Here is a 20,068-nt window from a genome sequence, read left to right on the forward strand (position 1 = left end):
ACAGAGTAGACAATGGGGCGGAAGAAGACACTGAGATTGAACAGATCAGACAATCGCAAAGCAAAGGATAGGAAACAAGGAGCAAGATAACACCATCTTCCTGTTGCAACCAACCATTTTCCTCCGACTCAAAATAGCACTTGACATTTGGCCAGCACCAGAAGTAATCACTGCAGACCTGGAGAAATATAAAAGTTATAGCTCAGTCGATTGCTCCGAGTCATCCTGCAGATAACTCTGGGGTTTATCTTGGTAGGAAATGTAACAGGTTTATCTAAAAGACGAGGCTGAGCAGTGATCCATTCACCTCTATTTGACCCTCAATAGCTGAAACGCCACACGCAAGCGCCTTCGCACACAAACATACACATTCAAGCAGGCAAGGTTATTAAGGAGAAGCCTATCTACTCAGTCAGCTGGAAACACTAAACCAGTGTGTGAACTATGAAAGCGGCCGTGCCACAAGTAGCTGCGGTGGATTATTTTTCTCTATCTCATCAGCCAATCCTGTGGGCTCAGCAGCTCCAGAGGATGGCGGCGCTGTGCAGCTGCTGATTTGTCACACTCGGGGGAAATCAGAATCTTTCCCCATCAGACACCTTAAACCACTGTCCATTAAGGACGCTTAGGAGAATCTGCTGCTAACACACAACCTAATGTCTTAGAGGTGCACTTTTTTTTAGTCAAGTAACATCAGATGGTGTCTAAAGTTTTTTTTTTCTGCACTGATCATATCTATATTCTATGTCAATACTACTGACATTCTTTATATAGCAATAATACATACTTAAAATTAAAATACATACATTTTTTACCTTTCTGATTCTTCAGGTAAGATGCTCTTTTCGGCACAAAAATAAGATCTAAGAGGCTGTACTTCAGATAAATGAGCCTCAGAGGGTGACAGAGAATGCATAAGCACACCCTTGTATAATTGTTGTGGTCAGGGGGCTATATTTCTGTCTGCTAATTAAGTTTAATTATATTAATATCATCTACTAAGAACCATATTAAAAACTAATTAGAAATCACAGAGTCTGTGGCAGCTGCACAGCCCCAAACACAAGAAAGCAAATTAAAGTAGAGTCGTGCTGATCAGGAGTCAGCAGAACATGCACTACATGCTTTCAAAGCATCACGGCAAAACACAGCGGCACAGCAGAGAGGAGGTGGATTGGTTTGTTATCCGACATGTCAGTATCATGTTAACATTTTGATAACTTCAAAACATTTCAATTTGTACTTTGACCTTTACAAATCTCAGCTTCCTCAACATCTTCTGCACAAAAGTCAGGTTACAACATCCAGCAGTCAGTGAAGACAACAACTGAAAACTAAAGGAAGCAGGGCAGTTTAATGTAACCTCAGCAGGCCGTAAAATGTGATGACTCACAAAATGATACTGGTGTTACACCTGCCAATATGGTGATGGGTCAGAAGGATTTGTCCTTCCTGCTTGCTGTGGAACAACACACACACACACACAGACAGACCCAGCGCTTCCACATCAAAAACAATCCACATCAACATGACTCAGACAAATAACCCACACCAATAACGTAACACAGCTAATCCCCACCAAAGGAGAACCACAGCCAAGAGAACACAACTGCCACAAACAACAGCTAGACTGAAATTAACTCCATCAAGACCTACTGCTCTGGCTGCCGCACAAAAATACATGCATGCTAAAGATGAAGGGAAGCAAGGTGCTTAGCTGCATAAAGCCGCTGTACTGACTCTGTGTATGTGCAGTTACATGCTACACCCTCTCTGTTTCATGTTAGAAAACATCACATGTTAAAATAGGACCCAGCCCTGGATTATGACATAGATTAAAAAAAAATACCTTAGACACTGAGAAGAAAGAATAATGCATGTCTGTTTAACACAATGGGGCCATTCAAGCACTCATAAAGCTGCACTGGGACCCGATTTCTGGATTTTCATTTAACAGACAAGTTGGGGTCATTAGTTCACTACTCTGTGAAACTTGCGTCATTAAAAACAACACATTACTTAATCAATCGTGTTCTAGAGCCGACTACTGACTGCATTTGAACAAGGAAGGTTGTGAAAGGACATTACCTCAGGCTACAAAGTCTAAGTCAGATCCAAGCTTTAATAATAAAGGAGATAGCAGTGAAGCCTAAAGGGACTGTCCTGCAACGAAGGGCAATATCGCCTGACTGCTTGTGCTCTGAAATCCAATTACATCAATTTATTGATCCTTATGAATATAGAGCCAAACAGAATCTGACTGTCTCTCAGCTTGGCTCAGAAATGATACATTTTTAAAGCTGCCCACTTCAAGCTGTGTGTGTGTGTGTCCATTTGTGTGTGAGCTAGAGGATAGCTAAGAGGATAAATACAGGAGGAAATAGGGGTGACATCTTCGGCCACCTCGTTCTAAAAGACCCTAGTCTCCCAGTGTGACTCTGTCTCCTTGTGGTTGCCTTCCTGTCACATCAACCACAGCTAGAAGAAAAACAGAAAGGAAGATGTTGAAGCCTTCGAGTGCATCAGACAAGTTCAACACATTGGCCCAGGAGTCTGTTCAAAAGAATCCTCTCTCACTGTGTTTTATAAACCAGCTGCAAATGGTTTGATTAAAGCTGAACAACAATAAGATCTCTAATAAAAAGAAGATTTCGGTGGTTACTGCTCAACCTCACTTCATTATGAAAACATTCACAATTTAACTGACTAATTAAAAGCGCTGAGGCAAAATATTACCCTCTGTTGTTTGGGTACAATTGGAAGGGGAGGTAGAGCTGCATTTCTGAGCCAGGAATTACTCCAAAGATTACAATGAATGACAGCATCACAAATAATTGAGACCTATTCATGGGGTATTGTTCAGTTTTTACAACCTTTTACTGCCTTATTCAACACTAACAAGGATGCTGAAATAATGGAGTCTCGTCTGTCAATCGGGAGAACAGACTTGTCACGGCTGTGTTTGAAATGAGTTTTGCAGTGAGCGTTACAGGTACAGTAATTGGCCTATCCATACAAGGACTTGCCAAACACTTTTATAAAGTGGATCATTCCTAACACTGAGAGCAAATTACCTGTAAGAGTCACCAGCTATCCTTTGTGCTGCTCACATAGAAACACTGCTGAATTTTTGATCTATAATAATTCCCAAGTCTGTTTCTCATGGGAGTACTTGTGCTGTTTGTTAAGTAGGCCCCATGTCTATGCTTCCCCGAGTTTCCCTGCTGCTACATAATGAGCCTCTCCAGTTGGATGACCACCAAGATGGCAGAGGCCAGAGGTTGAGCAGCTCGCCCCCCTCTCTTATTGGCAGAATCACACTCTCACCCTTCAGTAGCAGAGCAAACAGAAGATTTATTTTCATATCATCATTCCTAAAACAGCTCACAGTGCATCACATCTGCACCCATTAGCAGTAAACACCAAACATGTGGGACTGTTCCGTTTTATTCAACTACTACAACTAAAAAAGTCATCCCTAAGTTTTGTGCACAAAAACAATGAAAGTGCCTCTTGCATTTGAAATAAGAGAAAGTATCAATGAAGCTGTACAGGTCTGTACTGACCTGCGGAGAATGACAAGGATGACAAGGACGATAATATAAAACTTGAATTTAAAAATAAAATGAAACCTAGTACGGACCCTTGAGGCACTCCATACTACACTACATCATACACATCATCAAATTCTGACTTCTACAAACTGTAACCTAGTACTAAGCTTTTTATTATGTTGTATTTTAATAATACATAACATAATAATAAAAAGCTCCTCGTGGTCATAAAAGCAGTGAAGTGCAGAGAACTCATAATACAGCTACAGTTAGAACCTTAGGTGAACTAAAGAACAGCTTGTAGCTATCTGTATTTATTTACATATTTATTACATTTGTGTATGTATGAGACAGAAGGTAATATGAGTAAAGTGTTTCAACTTTTCTTATTATTCAGCAATGGGGGGTTGGGGATTAAAATGGAACATTTAAAGTGCCAACTGAGGTTTAAACCATCCCATGAATCCTTCAGCAGGGTAATTTACAACTCTGCAGGGCTGACTTCATTCAAGGGAGGAAAAAAAAAAACAGCAAATGTCAGCCATGCATGGAGGAGAGAAACCCAGAGGGAGAGAGCTACCTGCTGAAAGACTCAGCTAACATCTGCTGTGAACAAGCTTTCATATTCATATAGTGTAAACTGCATTTTACATTTCAAATGAATGGCTTATGGGTTATTTTTCCTTGCTTGCCTGGCTATGGAAACACTCTGATATGAGACATGTTTTTTCTTCCTCTGAGCTGAAATGTACAAAAGTAAAGTATGCACACAGGCAGTCTTCCTTTTGACTGATAGTTGAAAGCACAGAGACCAAGGACAAGGTGACAATACTTTCATAACCACCACAAGAGTATGAAATAAATTTGAAAGTACTTACATGTTTACTGATGCCTTGTTTTAAAGCTAAATAAGGCTAGCAGCTATCTTCTACTACCGTTTAATAATGTGCAACTTTGGCATTTGAATGTGTGCATCAGGAGGAGTTAATGCATTCAGTGGCAAAGCATTTATACCAGATGGATGATCATGTACTGTAACTCACCACTGTAAATTGATTGCCAGCTTGCATCTATTCTCCATTTGGAAACTTTGCTTTTAAATGATTTAATAAGTCAATAATCACAAAAAAAGGTAGAAACACATTCTGTTTGTTTTGATGAAGAACTGCTGCCTAATACAGATCCACCTGTAATCACTATTCCGCTCATCTTCTCACAGTACACAGCAGTAATACCAGCCTGAGAGCCATAAATTATGTTTGATCATTCTTTTTTTTTTTTTTTTTTAAACCTAGTAATTTGGGAATACTCCATCTTTGCTTTCAAGGTGATTCTGGGATAAGTTGAGTTTCCAGCAGCAGAGTGATGGCTGCTGCTCTGTGAAACAACTTTGTTATGATCCTTGGAGTACAGCTAAGATGTTTAGTACTCTAAGTAAAGAGGCCTAATCACTCGTGGCATCCACTCAAGAACAACAAATCACTGAGGATCACTGTGTGAGTCTGAAGAAAGACATCAAATCTCCAACAAGGCAGGGTAGGTAGTCAAAGGAGAATCTTTTAAAATGACAGGGTACAACCACATGTGAATTTTTATGGATGTTGTTGTGCCATTAGAGTCACTGGAACATTTAATAGGAAGACTTCCCACTGTAGTTCTGCTGAAGCAACAACATTACCAGTCAAACTGCATCAGTCTGAAGAGCGAGGGAGTGACTGAAGGACAGAAGGTGAAAAGAAGGAACTGACCAGCACTTGTCTCATGTTAACTAAGAAGCCGTGACACCGGAGCAGAACCTTGAGGCCCGAGAACAATGACCCCGCCCCCTCAACCTTCCCACAGTCCTGACAGTCTGCAGCTTATCCTTACAGTTTAAGACAGTGGCAGTAAACTTTGACCTATCAGCAGCAGACTGCATGGGAGCACTGGTTTTCAGGTGTTGCAACAAAATATAACAATACAATCTCTGTTCAGTAAAAAAAAGAATATTATAAAGATGGCAGCTAAAGGTCACACAACAACAAACTCTTCACACCTAACAATGCATTAATGTGATTTAAATCAACAAAATTTACAAGCTTATAACCCCTGTGCAAAAAGCGAGAGAAGATGCTCCCTCTTGTTTTGATTTTTTTAAACAACTATAGATTTATCACTGAACAAAGACAAGACCAAAACAGTTCCATAGGCTCTATAATGCTTAAGACTAACGAGAGTAAGAAGGTTTTGCCAGATAAATGGTGACCAACAAATTATTCAAATTTCCTGCTAAGGAGGAAATCTGTGTTTTCTGAAAATCCAAAACACTGCTCATCAATGCAGCACTACAGGCCCATAGAAAAAGGTATTCACTATTACAAAATGGCTGTGAATGTGTGTGAGGTTGGAGAAAAAGTCGTCTAAACACCACTATAAATCCTGCTTACAGGCCAATGACATCCCTCCTCATCAGCTCCTCTCAAATCACCCTGCATGTGTCAAATGTGCAAAAAAAGAAAAAAAAAGCGCTGGCAGGACAATCCAATCTCACCTCAGCCTCTCCTCCTCCTTTTTTCGCAGCTTCATGTCTCGCTGTACCACCTTCAAGACATGTTCTGCCTCGTCGTCTGTTAGGCCTGACAGGTCCAGCTTCCGGCCCATTTTTCCTGTCCTCGCCACGACTGAGCTGCTGCTGCTGCTGGTCAAAGGGGGAAGGAGGAGGAGAGGCACTGCTGCTCGGGGGGCCGAGGCTGGGACAACCCTGAAGGAAGAAATGCAAAAACAGAAATAAGCATCTGTGGAATCAATTCACTGACACTTGTCAAAGGAATTCAGGATCTGATGACCTTAATCAACCTATATTTGCATAGAAATGGCAAAACTAATACAGCAGCACTTGTAGTACAGCTCCATCTCTCCATGCAAATTATTTTGCCAAGTTTGCCTGACCTCTAAACTAAATTTGTTATGCCAGTTGTTAGACTACATACTGAACATATGTTTTGGTGATATTTATATGGTCATTATTTATATTATTAAACAGGGCATTGAACAAAAACATAGTGTCATCATGCAAGCTAGCATCGTGACAATACTCTGATGTGTAGCAGTTATAATTTTGTGTACAGTAAAATTGGACATACTCAAATTCAGAAAAAGAGAGGGAGAGAAAGAAAGAGAGAGAGAGAGAGGGCAAAGTAAAGACAGGATGATGGAGAGGCAAGACAGTGGGGGTGGCCCTTAAAAATAAATCAGAGGGATGATAGGAGGAAGAGGGAAGCAATGACAGATGGCGAGATGGACAGGAGGAGAAGGTCCATTAACGGCACTGTCTAAACAAGCTGGGAGAGCACTGACAGTGGGGAGAGCAATGATGACTCAGAAGGCCAGACAATTATGTCCATTCTATTATTGGTCCAATAGCTTCATCGACAGAGCTCCCCTTACACCGCTTATTAGTCATTCCTCCAGTTCATTTCCGTCTTACACCAGACTGCATTTAAACTTCGTCAAATTCAAGTTTTAAAGCAACAAAAATAAAAATAACCTTTCGGTTCATTTGCCTAGAAGTGAAAAATGGCTGTCAAAAGTTATTCTAGTTCACGTGTTTCCATCAGAAGCATTGATGAGTCATTTGTATCAGCAGGGTACACACACACTGACATGCACACACATCACGTTCACACGCGGAGTGTGAGAAGGAGTTTTTTTCCCCCACATTCTCAGCTATGGTTGAAAAAAAAACTGTAAAATCTCTCAGCCTTAGAAATCTGATATCACAGTGTAAATACAGACTGTCACAATACCATTCACAAATACTCCTCATTCAGCCGCTGTGATAAGAGACCTTGACCCTTCACCTCAGCAAAAGCTTTTCATTCAGACAGAATAAATGCATAATGTTGAAATACCCACAGACATATTTAAGTGCAGAAAGATGTGCCCACCCATGCTGAACTCTCAAAATATGCAGTTACACTGTATGGCTGCCACATTTATCAATTCCTCTCAAAGGTCACAGTACAGGTTAACTAAACACTCTACCCTGTCACAATTTTAAACACAATCCATCCATTTATCCATCCATCCATCCATCCATCCACCATCCAGCCAGCCAGCCAGCCAGCCAGCCAGCATGTCTAAACAGCAGTCAATTCCCATAACATTAAACAAATAGCTGTTGTTTTGCTGGTGATGGAACTAACACCAGCCACAGAAACCCAGCTTATTTTACATCATAAGACATTGTCTCTTCTCCAATCAGTAGATAAAACATCAACCTATCAAGCCCTGAAACAGTGGCTGGCAGTGCTAACATAACTGTCTTCACTGTCTGTTATTTTCATAATGTATAGAGAAGATGAATACCATCACTGCATGGCCATCAATGTATAGCCACAGGGGAAGGCAATTATTCAGTCCTTCTTTTTATAGTGAGTGGTGTCAAGGACAGGGATGGAGCATCATTTATGCGTGAGAGTGTCTGCATCTGAAGCTTTGGTGACGCATGTACATGGGGTGGGCGTGGGGGGGCACTGTACACACACAGCCAATACAGTTTTACCTCTGACAGTTTACATTTAAATACACAAGCACACAAGAACATACACATCCACATTATGCCTCAAATGTATTCTCCTATAGAACAGTGTCACCCAGCATCACCCTCCACCACAATGGCACAGATGAGCCATCAGTCTGTACACAGCAGAGATGAGTGTGGGCTACTTCTACAGAAATATCCTCTTTAACTGGCAACGATTACAGACTTTCTCAGTGGTTCACATATTTGCTCAGTAATCTCAGTGAAGAAGAGCTGTACACCCTTTAAAGTCCAAAAACGTGGACCTGTACATACGCAGGGAGTCTAGTTGCACATAGATGACTTGCACACATCTGATCAGTATACTTATCTGTAAACATGTGCCCCCACACATCTGACATGACTGTTTAAAAAAGTTGTGTAAAAGCTATTTGTGTTTCTGTTACAAATATAAAAACACAAGCTTGGTCACTAGTATCACACATTGACTGACACTACAATGAAGTGTACCAGTGTAATGCTGTCAGAGTACAAGAGCAACACGTTCAGGCTGACACTCTCAGTACAGGGAGATGGAGAGAACGACTTCAGAAGGAAAATAGGCCATACTGATGCATCTCTCGGGAGCATGAACAGAACTCTGTATTTTCCTCAATAGGACTCAACATGTGCATCAATCAATCACATCTTCAATTATACTATGTGGACGTCCCAAATACACCTAAAAGCAGCGTCTTACACACTGTGCTGCAGAGCAGCAGGCTCTGCTGCTGTCGATCACCTCTGAGAGTCAGCAGAGGATGGGCGAGCTGAGGGCGAGAGCTAAAAGGGCAGGTGCAACCAAGCGCTAAATGAACTGCTTGTTTTAGACACTCTCCATTGGATCAGCTTTTTGTCACAGCCAGAGGGAAGGAGATTGAGAACGACTTCGCTGAAATGACTATTTGGAATGAAGGTGAATACAGTGATCTGTCTGACTTTGCAGATCCAGTCAGTGTGTGTGTGTGTGTGTGTGTGATGCATTAAAGAGATGTGCTGGGAAACTGTCCTACACAGTGCTGATCAAAAAATAAAAAGAGCTCACTGTAAACACATTTAAAAGCCTTGCTCCACTTTTCTGTTATTTCATCTCTTTGGCCATTTGTCTACATGACAGCAGACACATAGGTGCTACCTGGGATATGACCACCATCTGTCAAGATGACAAGAATTGCCGACAGAGAGGAAGGAAAACCATTGTAAAATTATAGTTGAGGTTAAGGATGGATGAAGCTCCATGTCAAAATTTCAATTTCTCACTGAGAGTACAAGAACAAACCTGGCATTAGTGATGAAGAATATAAGCACAGAACATCATTCATAACATCCCAAAATATCCTAACACATAAAAGACAGAGGAGCCAATTACAAATGCCAACCACTACACAGACTGACCATTATTCTGTCACTTTATATTTGCTTTCAGTGTCATCAAAACTGTTTGGTTTGGTCCAGAAAAAGATCAAACAGGCCATGTATTCCATCTGCTTATCTGCCATTTTCTTGGCTGCCATGGTGACAAGTCCCACCTTGACTTGACTAATTCACACAACCACAGGAGGGTACATAAGTACTTTAACACAGGTTATATTTAAGCCTCAGTATAAAACTCTTTCTCAACGGACTGGATGTAGAAACAATAGTGAATGTGGACACCTCCAACAAATGGCCTTATCACTTCTATCAGATCTAACCTTTACATCATTTCTACCACTGTTGCTGCTGCTATTTAGGACACAGACCTTTTTCCACAGAAGACATACTGATGGTGTCACAGTAGATAAGGCACTACAATTAATGGTGGCTGAATTCCATTTTACCTGCTTCAGTTGTCCTGGTATTGTGCGTGCTACCTCACTGTCACACACACACACACACTTGTGGCCTACCAGGACACAAGCAGAGTCGCTGCTACTCGTAACACCTGTGTCAAAACGCCTGCTAGGAAAAAAACATTAAACATGGTGTCCACACAGAGCGAACCTGTTGTGCACCTTCTCATCAGCCAAAAGATATCGCTACCTTCAATAATAATAAAGCTAAGATTCTGCTGCAGAAAAATCCTTAAATATTAGACAGCTGGAGCATTTTAATCATCACGAGAGGCTCAGTATGAGGAAGAACCTTTGATCATTTGTCACTGTCTGACATCTACCCGCTGTGTCACATCCATCACTACCTGGCCAATTACCACTCTATGCAAGTGCAAGAGAGAGGAGGCTGACAAGGTGGTGCATCTGTACACATACACAAACACACACACAGCTCTCACACGAACACTGAAGTGCTAAAATAAAAACAGATGCTGACTGAACCGGCCTGTTGTGCATGTGACTGTGTGTTGAGGAGAATGGTTGTAATTCAGGCTGTAGGATCCATTTTTCTCTCAGACAAAATCATTCACTGTGTGGGTAAAAGTGTGTGTGTCTCTCCACCACCAAGAAGTCAACAGGTGAACAAAACAATAACATCACAAAGCACTGAGCCCCTGCACACCCACTCCCGAGGGGCTGCCAAATAAGGATTTTCAGCTTGCATTCCTGCGAGTTAAACTTTTCCACAATGTCACAATAGCTTCAGCAGACATGACTTTATGTCGCTTTAGGTTTTTTTTAAACAAATCTGAGACATAATCTGCGCCTCCTCTTCGGATCTGGTTTTTAGTTTTCTTTCCACTGCACCTGTCGATCTGTGGTGCAAACCCACCTGATGTGTCCACGCTCAAAATCACCGCATTCTCCCCCTTTAAGACCGTCACTGTATGATAACATCTGTGCATAATCCTGCGCTGACTAACGCCAGCTTTAGCACCTCCACTGAATCAGGCAGCGTCTTCATACTAAGGTATGTATGCACGCACCGTGGCACGCGTTTAAAAGCACCTGGCGACGCAGGCTGCTCTTCCACTCTTCATTAATCCCTCATCATTACACCAGCCTGCATCACGTCCACATATATTCGCAGTGAGTTGATGTAGAGAATCACTTACACAAGATCAGTGGGAGCCGAATGACCGCCAGTCACAGTGTCTATTTCGCGTTATTCCAGACAAAAAAAAGCCGTGGAGAGATGCGCCTCAGCAAGTGTAAACTTCCGCGGACACCTGTCTGTCTCACTGACACTTTTTTTGTCTTGCCTGCCCCTTCAGCTGGTCGGCTTAATATTTTCCCCCAAAGCAGCGAACGCAGGCACACCGCTGAATGGGTGATCACGAGGTTTGTATTACACGGAGAAAGCAGGCGGAGGGAGGGCGCACGGCGAGCGAGGTGAGGGATTGGGCGCCCAACCTTGATTCTTCCTGTGTTCATTGTGACACAGTGCTGTCTGACACTCAGGGAGACCTGCTGAAGAGGAGATGTGGGGTTAGAATCAGGACTAGTTCACTCTGTATTCGTGCTTGGCGGATGTGATATGAATTCCCATCTTCTTTTTTTGTCCACGCTGGCACCTGGGCATGCTGCGTTTCAATTTGGCACTACTGCCACTGCAGTGGGAGGAGGAGGAGGAGGAGGAAGAGGAGGAGGAGGTTGTCTGGCTGCTCCATTCACAAAGCCATTCATAGTGCAATTAACCTTAGAGGGAGTTACAGGGAAAACATCCCAATTAGTCCAGCATTTATCTCCCTCCTCTGTCAGATGGACCAAATAATTTCATACCTTTATTCTTGTAATTATGTGGTTTACACAACTTTCAATGAAAGTACACAAAGCATAGCTTTGCACAGACAAATGGAGATGTTATGTAAAACACAGCAATTATGGATATACAACAAACACGCTTCTGTGGTTCTGATTTGATCAGAGCTCCCAAAGAAGTGAACTTGGCTCTTTCTGTAATAGTGCACTGCCTTCCAAACTGCTGACACTGGTGCTTTTAAAAACACTTTCTTGGCTCTACACTACAAAGTGAATTTCTGCAAAATAAAGACTTCACCTAAATTACAAGCTACTTTAGAGAGATAATACATCAAGTGAGGAGGGAGCTTTATTTTACCCTGAGTCTAAACAAGGCTGATACAGGTAAAATCCACAGTGGTGTGTGTCTTTGCAAAATGGACATTGTCCTGCAGTCATCTGCAAACAGCAGCCAGGTCTAAAAGGACATGATGGATTGGTGGTTTTCTTGGAAAAAAAGAAGCCAAATCAGTGCCACTCTACCTCATACTGTTACACTGTTACACATTTGTGGGGCAGTGTGCCCCACAAATGTGATCCTCATACAGTATGTACAGACGCAGAGCTGCTGCAGTGGAAAGTCTATTAGCAATCATTCAACTAACAGCACACAGCAAAATCTCACACTCTGGGAAACGCTCCATTTACAAGTCAGCTTTGTGAAAACCAAATATCTCAACTTTTTATGCATGAGAGAATCAGCTCTGGGTCCATTTTTCAGACAGCTCAGAGGGTTTTAAATGGTACATACACTTTGAGAAATAAGGTGGAGAGCTTAATCTTCTAGTTCATCTGAAATAGTAAAAATACACCAAATCAGCAGAGACATTTATTTTAAATGTGAAACTGTGATTAAACCTGACCTTACAGGTAACAGCATCCATTTACTTTTAACTCCAGACTTGTAATTACATGTAGAAGGGCACAGGAGGAGATTATTCAGATCTGTAGCTTAAGCAGACTGCATAACGGATGTTCAGTGGTGCACTTTAAGACAAGTATGCTTATTATGGTTCAGCGATTATTGCTTGGAGATTTAAATAACACATGTCTGGCTTGTTAAACTGCAGTTTGTCTGCAAGCTTTAATTATAGCAGGGGAGCAAAACAAATATGTCTAAATAGGCTACTTGTGTAACTACAACAAAGGCAAGGTGAGGGGTATAAAGTTCACTAGCATACCTAATTCTCTGTGTAATACACTTTGTAATTATCTTATCTTGTAAATATAGCAATGCAAAAGTGAAACGGTGCATGAATAATTCACAGCAAATATTACATTCATAATAATTCTAAAAAATCTCCTCTGCTCTCCATCATATGCTTATTTCAAATGTTTTCATCATACACATCATGAAATAATTACTAACATGATGTGTCTGATTAACACATTTGTCTTCACCAAGGCTGCTCCCTCCCTTCATTTGTTCCCTACATCCCTTCCCTTTAATCAATAGGAGAAAAACACAGAGGCAAGATGGAGTTTAGAGACTGCAAGTATAATTCTTGTTTTGAATTGTGGGTCACTAAGTAGCTATGGGTCACTCTAAGGTTTCACGTCTGCAATCCTCTGGTCACAAGCACATTTCTGCAACCTTCAGGCTGCTGCTGGTCACGTATAAAAAGCTTATCAGCCGTCATGCCCCAGTTACACTGGTGTGTGCGCTTTATGCTCTGCTGTCGAGTCACTTGCGCTGGCATGATCATGCATTTACGTTTGCAAATCTTATCTGAATGACAATATGCTCTCTTTATTTTGTTGTCTGTAACGATGTTTTGTGTTGGTAACATTTCAGCCTGGGGGATTTAGCTTGTCACAATGTGCATTTGCACGCTTTAATAATCCCATCAAGCTCACAGGTGGGAACAGAGGGAATATTCATCTTCTGTAGCGGCCATGTGAAAATGCAATCAGAGGGTCAGCATGGCATACCTCAACATGTATCAGCAAAGTGTGATAGATTTTCTCAGCACGGGAGTCCTTAATGCCTGCTGGGGAGTTGTGATTGCTGAAGTGGAAAGAGAGCAAAACATTGTGGTCCCTCTATCCGTGTCACATGCTGGAGTTACAGTGTTCATGCATGTGCTCACATGCGTATGAGTGTGGGTGTCGTCTGCTGTGATATTCTGTGTTGTTGTGTGTTTGGTGGTAGATCATAGCTCCACGGTCTCATCGTTGGCATTTGGTTTTTCCATCCCTCTGAGGGCTTCACTGCACTTTATATGATCTTGTCCTTCAACCAAATGTCAGCCTTCAAAACCATAGAAATGGTCAATGAATCACAGCCTCATTTCTGCAGCCAGTATGAGATGATCCATGAACGCCTTGTTGGAAAAACTTGTAAGAATGATTCCTTTGAAAAGACAGCAAAATGCACCATTATTTCAACAGAACACGCTCACCAGTCAAATGTGTGCCCAGTGGAAAAAGTAATGACAAGTCATGCACAAACCTCAGCCACCAGGGGGCCTCCACCATGTAACCTGCCATTCAGTTACTTTGTAAGTGATACATATAATTATATTATACAGCCTAACAATAAGATCCTTAATTTGGTTATACGAGTGAATAAAATATAAACTTAAACATATAAAAATGTAAAAAAAAAAACACCATGGTACAGAGCCCGTTTTTGCTTTGTCATAGTGTGTGTGCGAGTAATGCACCTAATTTCAGAAGCAAAAGCCCACTGTTCTGTTTTAATCAGTGTGAGTCTGACTCAGAGTTTATATTGATGCAATATAAACTGAATGACGTTTCTGTGTTCAGGATGGCAGCAGGTGCATCAGATTCGCTTACGGCTTTTTGCACCTGCGACACTCACTGTTCAGTCGGTCTTCAGTGATCCATATATTGACCTATAAGTATATAAGCCTGCCTGTGCGTCCTCCTGGAATCAGAGGTAATATTCTCCTGTGATTCTCTCCGAGAAGCTTTTCCAGGCTGTCTGTGTGTAGGTGTAGCATAATATCTCTTGACCCTTCCCACCAACGATGTCTGTTTTTAAAGACTTGTTCAAATGCAGAAAAGCAAAAGCGGTCTTTTGCCCAACAATTACGGTCTCATTTCCCACACCTCTGACTGCTCCTACCGGTAAAGAGCTGCAGTTTCCCTTTAATTTGACTGATTACTCTGACCTTTGAGAAAGTCTTTTACATGTGTGTGAGTGCTTAATTGTGCATAAGTACATACTATTTAAATTATGTTTGCATAATCCAAATAAGAAGGAAAATGATCTCTTGAGTAGAATCATAAATATTTCTCATTGGATTAGTATGTTTCATCTGTTGTAATTGCCTCGTGTATCAAAGTATTAAAGGCCTGAGATACTACAGACCTCTGGGTCAGAGTATTGATTTTGGATTAAAGCTCCTGCTTTTAATCCCAGAATAGTGTGTGTTAAGCCCTCTGCTGTCTCTCCTAACACTAAAATTAACAACATTTTTCTCTTCTCACTGCTCGCAGCTCAGTTGCTCACCTTATTTCGTTCAGACAAGCATTGTCTTTTGTTAGGCAGTGACGAGGTGGAGGTGAACCCTCTGCCTACTCAACCTGACTAATTGCCCATAAGTGGCCATTCCAGCATTGGAAACAAAGCATCACAAACACCAAACAAACACAGTGAGTCAGTGTGCATTGTGTTGTTATGGACTGTGTGAAATAAAGGGACGGACTATGTTTCATTTTGAAGGGAGAGGCTTGTTTCACATTTAATGCTTTCACTTTTTGCCAAGAAGATAAATGGTTCTGCCATTTTTTTGTTTGATAAATGCATGGGTGTGGGGGGGCTTCAGTGACGGAAGAGAGTCATAAAGCCATTTCCCCTGACATCTAATAAGCAAGCACTAATTGTCCTCTGGGTTGAGTGATGAGTTATGAACATGAGCGGAGGATAATCACACTCAGAATGGAAAACTGCTCTTGTTCTTTGTTATCCCAAACACTACTTTGCTATACCATGAAGCCATGTTTGCTCAGGTGCAGAATAATGCCTTCAGAGCAGGCCATTAGAACTAATTAGCATTTTGAGGCACTTATATTTTAAAATGTCCCTCTCAGGCTCCAGTAGCCCCAGACTAATTCTTCTTCCCTGTTAGTGTTTAGAAACCACAACATATTGACAGTCTGGTCAGTCTCTTTCCAGACTATATTAGTCACACAGCACAGAGGCCTGCTAACCCCCCTCCTTTCCTGTGTTTATTTCACAATGTGCATGACTGAGAGTAAATTTGCCAGCTACTCCACTTCCCGGTTTGCTCGCCAACTGGTTTTTTTGCCAAGTTTAGCCACAGCTGTTCACAAAGGAGGTGTTTTTGTTGCTAGCCACCCAGATCTGAATATTTCTATATTAGGTTACTAACACGGACATATGAGCTTCAGCTTAGTTTAAGATTATTCAAGTAATCATGCATGTGTGATAATGATGACATGTAAATGCATTAACAAAACAGCATCGACTAATTTGACCTGAAACGTCTAAAAGGCAACACATTACATTGGCGTTTTTTATCATTGTTTTAAAATTGTCAGTGTGAGCCTTGTGACAATCCATGTCTCGCTTCTACCAGATGTGAAGGATGTGGTCAGTGCTCTTCTCTCATCAAAGGCTTGAGCCCTCAGTGTCTTTGTTTGAATTCAACTTCTTGCTGCTATGGTAACCGGAACAGAGAGGGGATGGTATAAATGAGAGACAGTGGGAGGGCATGACCCAGTCTACGTCTGACACACTCTCCTGATGCTGTGTTTAGTATTCTGGCTGAATGAGCAATGGTCAGTGCACTGTGATAATAACTGGACAATTTGGGTTTAATTAGCACTTCCCCACTCATTGCCTTAATGAAGACACTATACACACCTACTTATAGCTTGTGAGGTAATGGTATTTTCATACATTCTCAGGGAATCTGGCCTACTTTCCTGCCTTTGTGGGGTAATATAGAATAGTGTCTATTTTAGAACTGTGCGTATACGTTCCATAATTTAAGATGTCACGTCTCCACAGCCCTCCAGCACAGTGACTTAATTGATTATCTACAGACTGAATGTTTCTCTTCCTGGGAGCTTTGATGTCCGTATCGCTACAGTTATGGCAGTATGAAGACAGATCAAAAGGACTGCATTTGAAAATGAGCAGTTCTGTACTGAAAAAAAGATGGCTTATTTAGTATTTAGGTTACAAATGTGAGATAAAAGACAAATATTGCGGGTAACTGATGATACATTTAAGCTCGAGTCAGATGTGAACATACTAATCCTCACAGTTAAGTTCAGATCAAAGCAAAGTGGAATGCAAGAGTAATCCGTCTTCCAATGACAAACACAAATTGCAGCACAGCCCTGTTTTTTTTCCCTTCAGCTTCGTCCTTGACTTCCTCTGCTGTTTCCACATGAGAGGACTGAAAGCCTGGCTGCTTCTCTCTCCCTCACACCTTTCACATAGCTGTTACCAAAGCAGATGCACAGAAAAAGATGAGGACAATGTGCTGCGAAGGAGTATTGATTTGTGATCAGGCCTGTAAGTCTCCACCTCTTAATTATCACACTGTATATACACACTGTCTATTCATTCAGCTACCTGCATTAGAGTTCTTTTTTAATCAGTGATACACACATACAGAGTCCACATATATGCTCAGAAGTCAGGTGCTCAGGTGCATGACTAAGTGGAGGCAATATGGTGGACTGAACAGAACAAATTTCACCTTGATACACAAAGAGGCTAATAGACTGTGTGCTAACGTTTCCTTTAATCTGGTAATGTCTTATATGCTACACATAAATGCAACAAACCCACTCATACTAGTTGTAATTTAGGATCCACGGTCACAAACATATGAAGGATTGTTGCTTCATTTTTAGTAAAACTACATCTAAAGGTTATTTTTCCTCATACTCCTATTATATATTTACCAATTGAATCTAGTGGAGAACCAGAAAGTGATCCAGAGCAGCAATGAAATGTAGAAATGAAGTTGTCTATAGAGTGTCAAATCAAGTGAATTAGTATTGGTCAAGTTCAAATCCACATGCCTGTGAATGGGAGTCCTGGAAGAAGAGCAAATCTTGTGCCAACTTGCCACACTGACTCTGTCCACCAACCGCTATCAAGAAAATAGAGGGCTCCACTGTGCCTGCACATAGGCTTACTGGAAGCTGAACAGATTGTTTGTTCTATTAGCTCTGGTTGGAAGTAGTCTTACCAACAATTGGTAACCTTGTGTAAGTATCAAATGTCCCAAAACAGCAGACATCTTCCAGGCTGTGTCTGACCTCCTTTGGTGATAAACCCATGATATGTGTCTATGTTTATTTCCTCAGACAGCTCTGACATGGAATTCTCAAAAGTTATTGACCTTCTGCATCATCACTCAAAGGGTGCACATGCATGTAACAAGAGCTGAATAACCCTTTCCCCAAATACTTTCTGGAAAGATACCACAAGAGTTCATTGAGAGGAATGTTTTTCTGTAATTTGGGTGAACCAATCTTTTAACATACCAGGTTATGTTTCAGTTACATAATCAAGAACATCCATTATTTTGTGAGTCATCTTAATCCACATGCTGTTTCTTAAAACACATTTCCTGTTTTCTCTCATTCTCTCTCTGCAATAGCTTGGTTGCTGCTATACACTGACTCCTTACATACAACAAGTTGGTATTTGTCAAGATTACCTGTCTTTGGTCACACAGACACCAGGACACTGTATTGGGTGGGAAATAGGTGTTTGTTTTTTCTAGCAAGGTCAAAGGCTGCTAGCCATCATCCTCAGACACTGACAGCAGCTCATAGAGAGCCACTGATGAATGACACTTCCCACAGGGAGGCAGGAGAGGGCAAATGCTGAGAGTGGTTCTGCATAGCAATTTTATGGAGTTAACTCCCTGAGATGCTTTTGAAAAAAAGTTACTTTAAACTTGAGAGTGTAGAGTGAATAACAGGGATTTGGTGTATGAAATAACTCCCTCGCTGTGATTACTGTCTTCTTACACAGCCACATTGTGATTTGTGTGAGGTCATGTAAACTTGTAACCTTGGGGACACAGTTTTGACAAGAAGTCATCTGATGTTCCCAACATTCAAATGAACTGCATGCTTTGTCCAGTAAAAAGGCCGACATCTTTGTCTTCTCAGCTGCCAAATAAAGCAACGTTTGCTGCTGTTGAGGTAGTTTTTCACTCGCTTTCCCTCGTCTCCTGACTAAACATCCCCTTCATCGATTCACATCATTAGCCTGCAGCTGTCTAGCCACTGGATCTCGCTACTGAACCTCCTGGGAGATGTTTGCAACAACACTCCTTACACAGCGTGCCTCAGAAAAATAAGGGAACGGCGGGTGGGTGGGTTTCAGAGATGGTTCATTCTCGCCACTTAAACTGTGACTCACTGGGGAAAGCTTTCACAATCTTTTTTGACTTTATTGAGTGAGAAGCAGCTCCTTTAACTGATACTCCGGAGGACAGGAAAGTGGCATATGGGGTTGACATATACCGGAAATTACATTTATTTAATTTCTGCAATTTTCACAGTGGGGCATGTTGTAGTGGGAGACAATCCCTCTGCAACCAAGAGCCCAAGGCTTGAAAACATTAAGACTTGATTCACTCTCGTTCCTGCTACCACTCATTCTTTCCATCCTGTAATACACCTTGAGACAGGGTGCCTATTCATGTACAACGTGCCCCATCAGGAGATGCATACTTTATGGTTTTAAAGAGCATATAAACTGCCACAGAGTTATACTAACCCTCTCAGCACGCCTGCCATACTGTTCAACTTAAACAGTTTCTTCCAGATGGTCATTAGTAACTTAAAAAAAACATAATGATTTTTAGTCAGTATTGAGTTATTCTCTTTTACTAGTCAGCAGTAGTCCATGTGCTGAAAGATGAGGCGACTATGTTGATAGCTGCTGTGTATTCCACTGAGAAGAAGTAATTGCTGTAATTTCTAAAAGGCTCAAGTGTTTGGTTAAACAGTCATACACATTTTGAAGGAAAGGGATTCATCTCACTGAGCCAAGAGACAAATTCACTGCACAATGCAGCATTTCTTCAAGACATTACAGGAACCAAACCACCAATTTTTCATTTGTTATGTACGGAGGTTTCACAACAACCTCTCTCTCTATTTAGACACACAAAGAGCACACATACACTTTGGAAGTAGTGCAAGCTTAAGTGGAAAATGGTTCTTTTTGGGTTAGGGTAGGTGGGTAAGGGGGAGGTGGACTTTCAAAGGAGGAGGCCCCCTCAAGATGTCTGACATGTTTCTGCAGG

The 20,068-nt window shown here is 41.4% G+C and overlaps 1 protein-coding gene across 1 annotated transcript in view; it reads right to left on the bottom strand.

Annotated features, from left to right (window-relative positions):
- The window catches only part of LOC114453504 (rab effector MyRIP-like), an 86,098-nt gene extending 74,782 nt beyond the window's left edge, over positions 1-11,316 (bottom strand). Inside the window, 2 exon segments of the mRNA XM_028433429.1 lie at positions 6,085-6,294; positions 11,105-11,316. Of these exon segments, the coding sequence (XP_028289230.1) occupies positions 6,085-6,194 (110 nt within the window). The 5' untranslated portion in view covers positions 6,195-6,294; positions 11,105-11,316.
- Positions 11,317-20,068: the final 8,752 nt, after the last annotated feature.

The sequence above is a fragment of the Parambassis ranga genome, chromosome 20, assembly GCF_900634625.1.
Source record: "Parambassis ranga chromosome 20, fParRan2.1, whole genome shotgun sequence".
Taxonomy (NCBI): domain Eukaryota; kingdom Metazoa; phylum Chordata; class Actinopteri; family Ambassidae; genus Parambassis; species Parambassis ranga.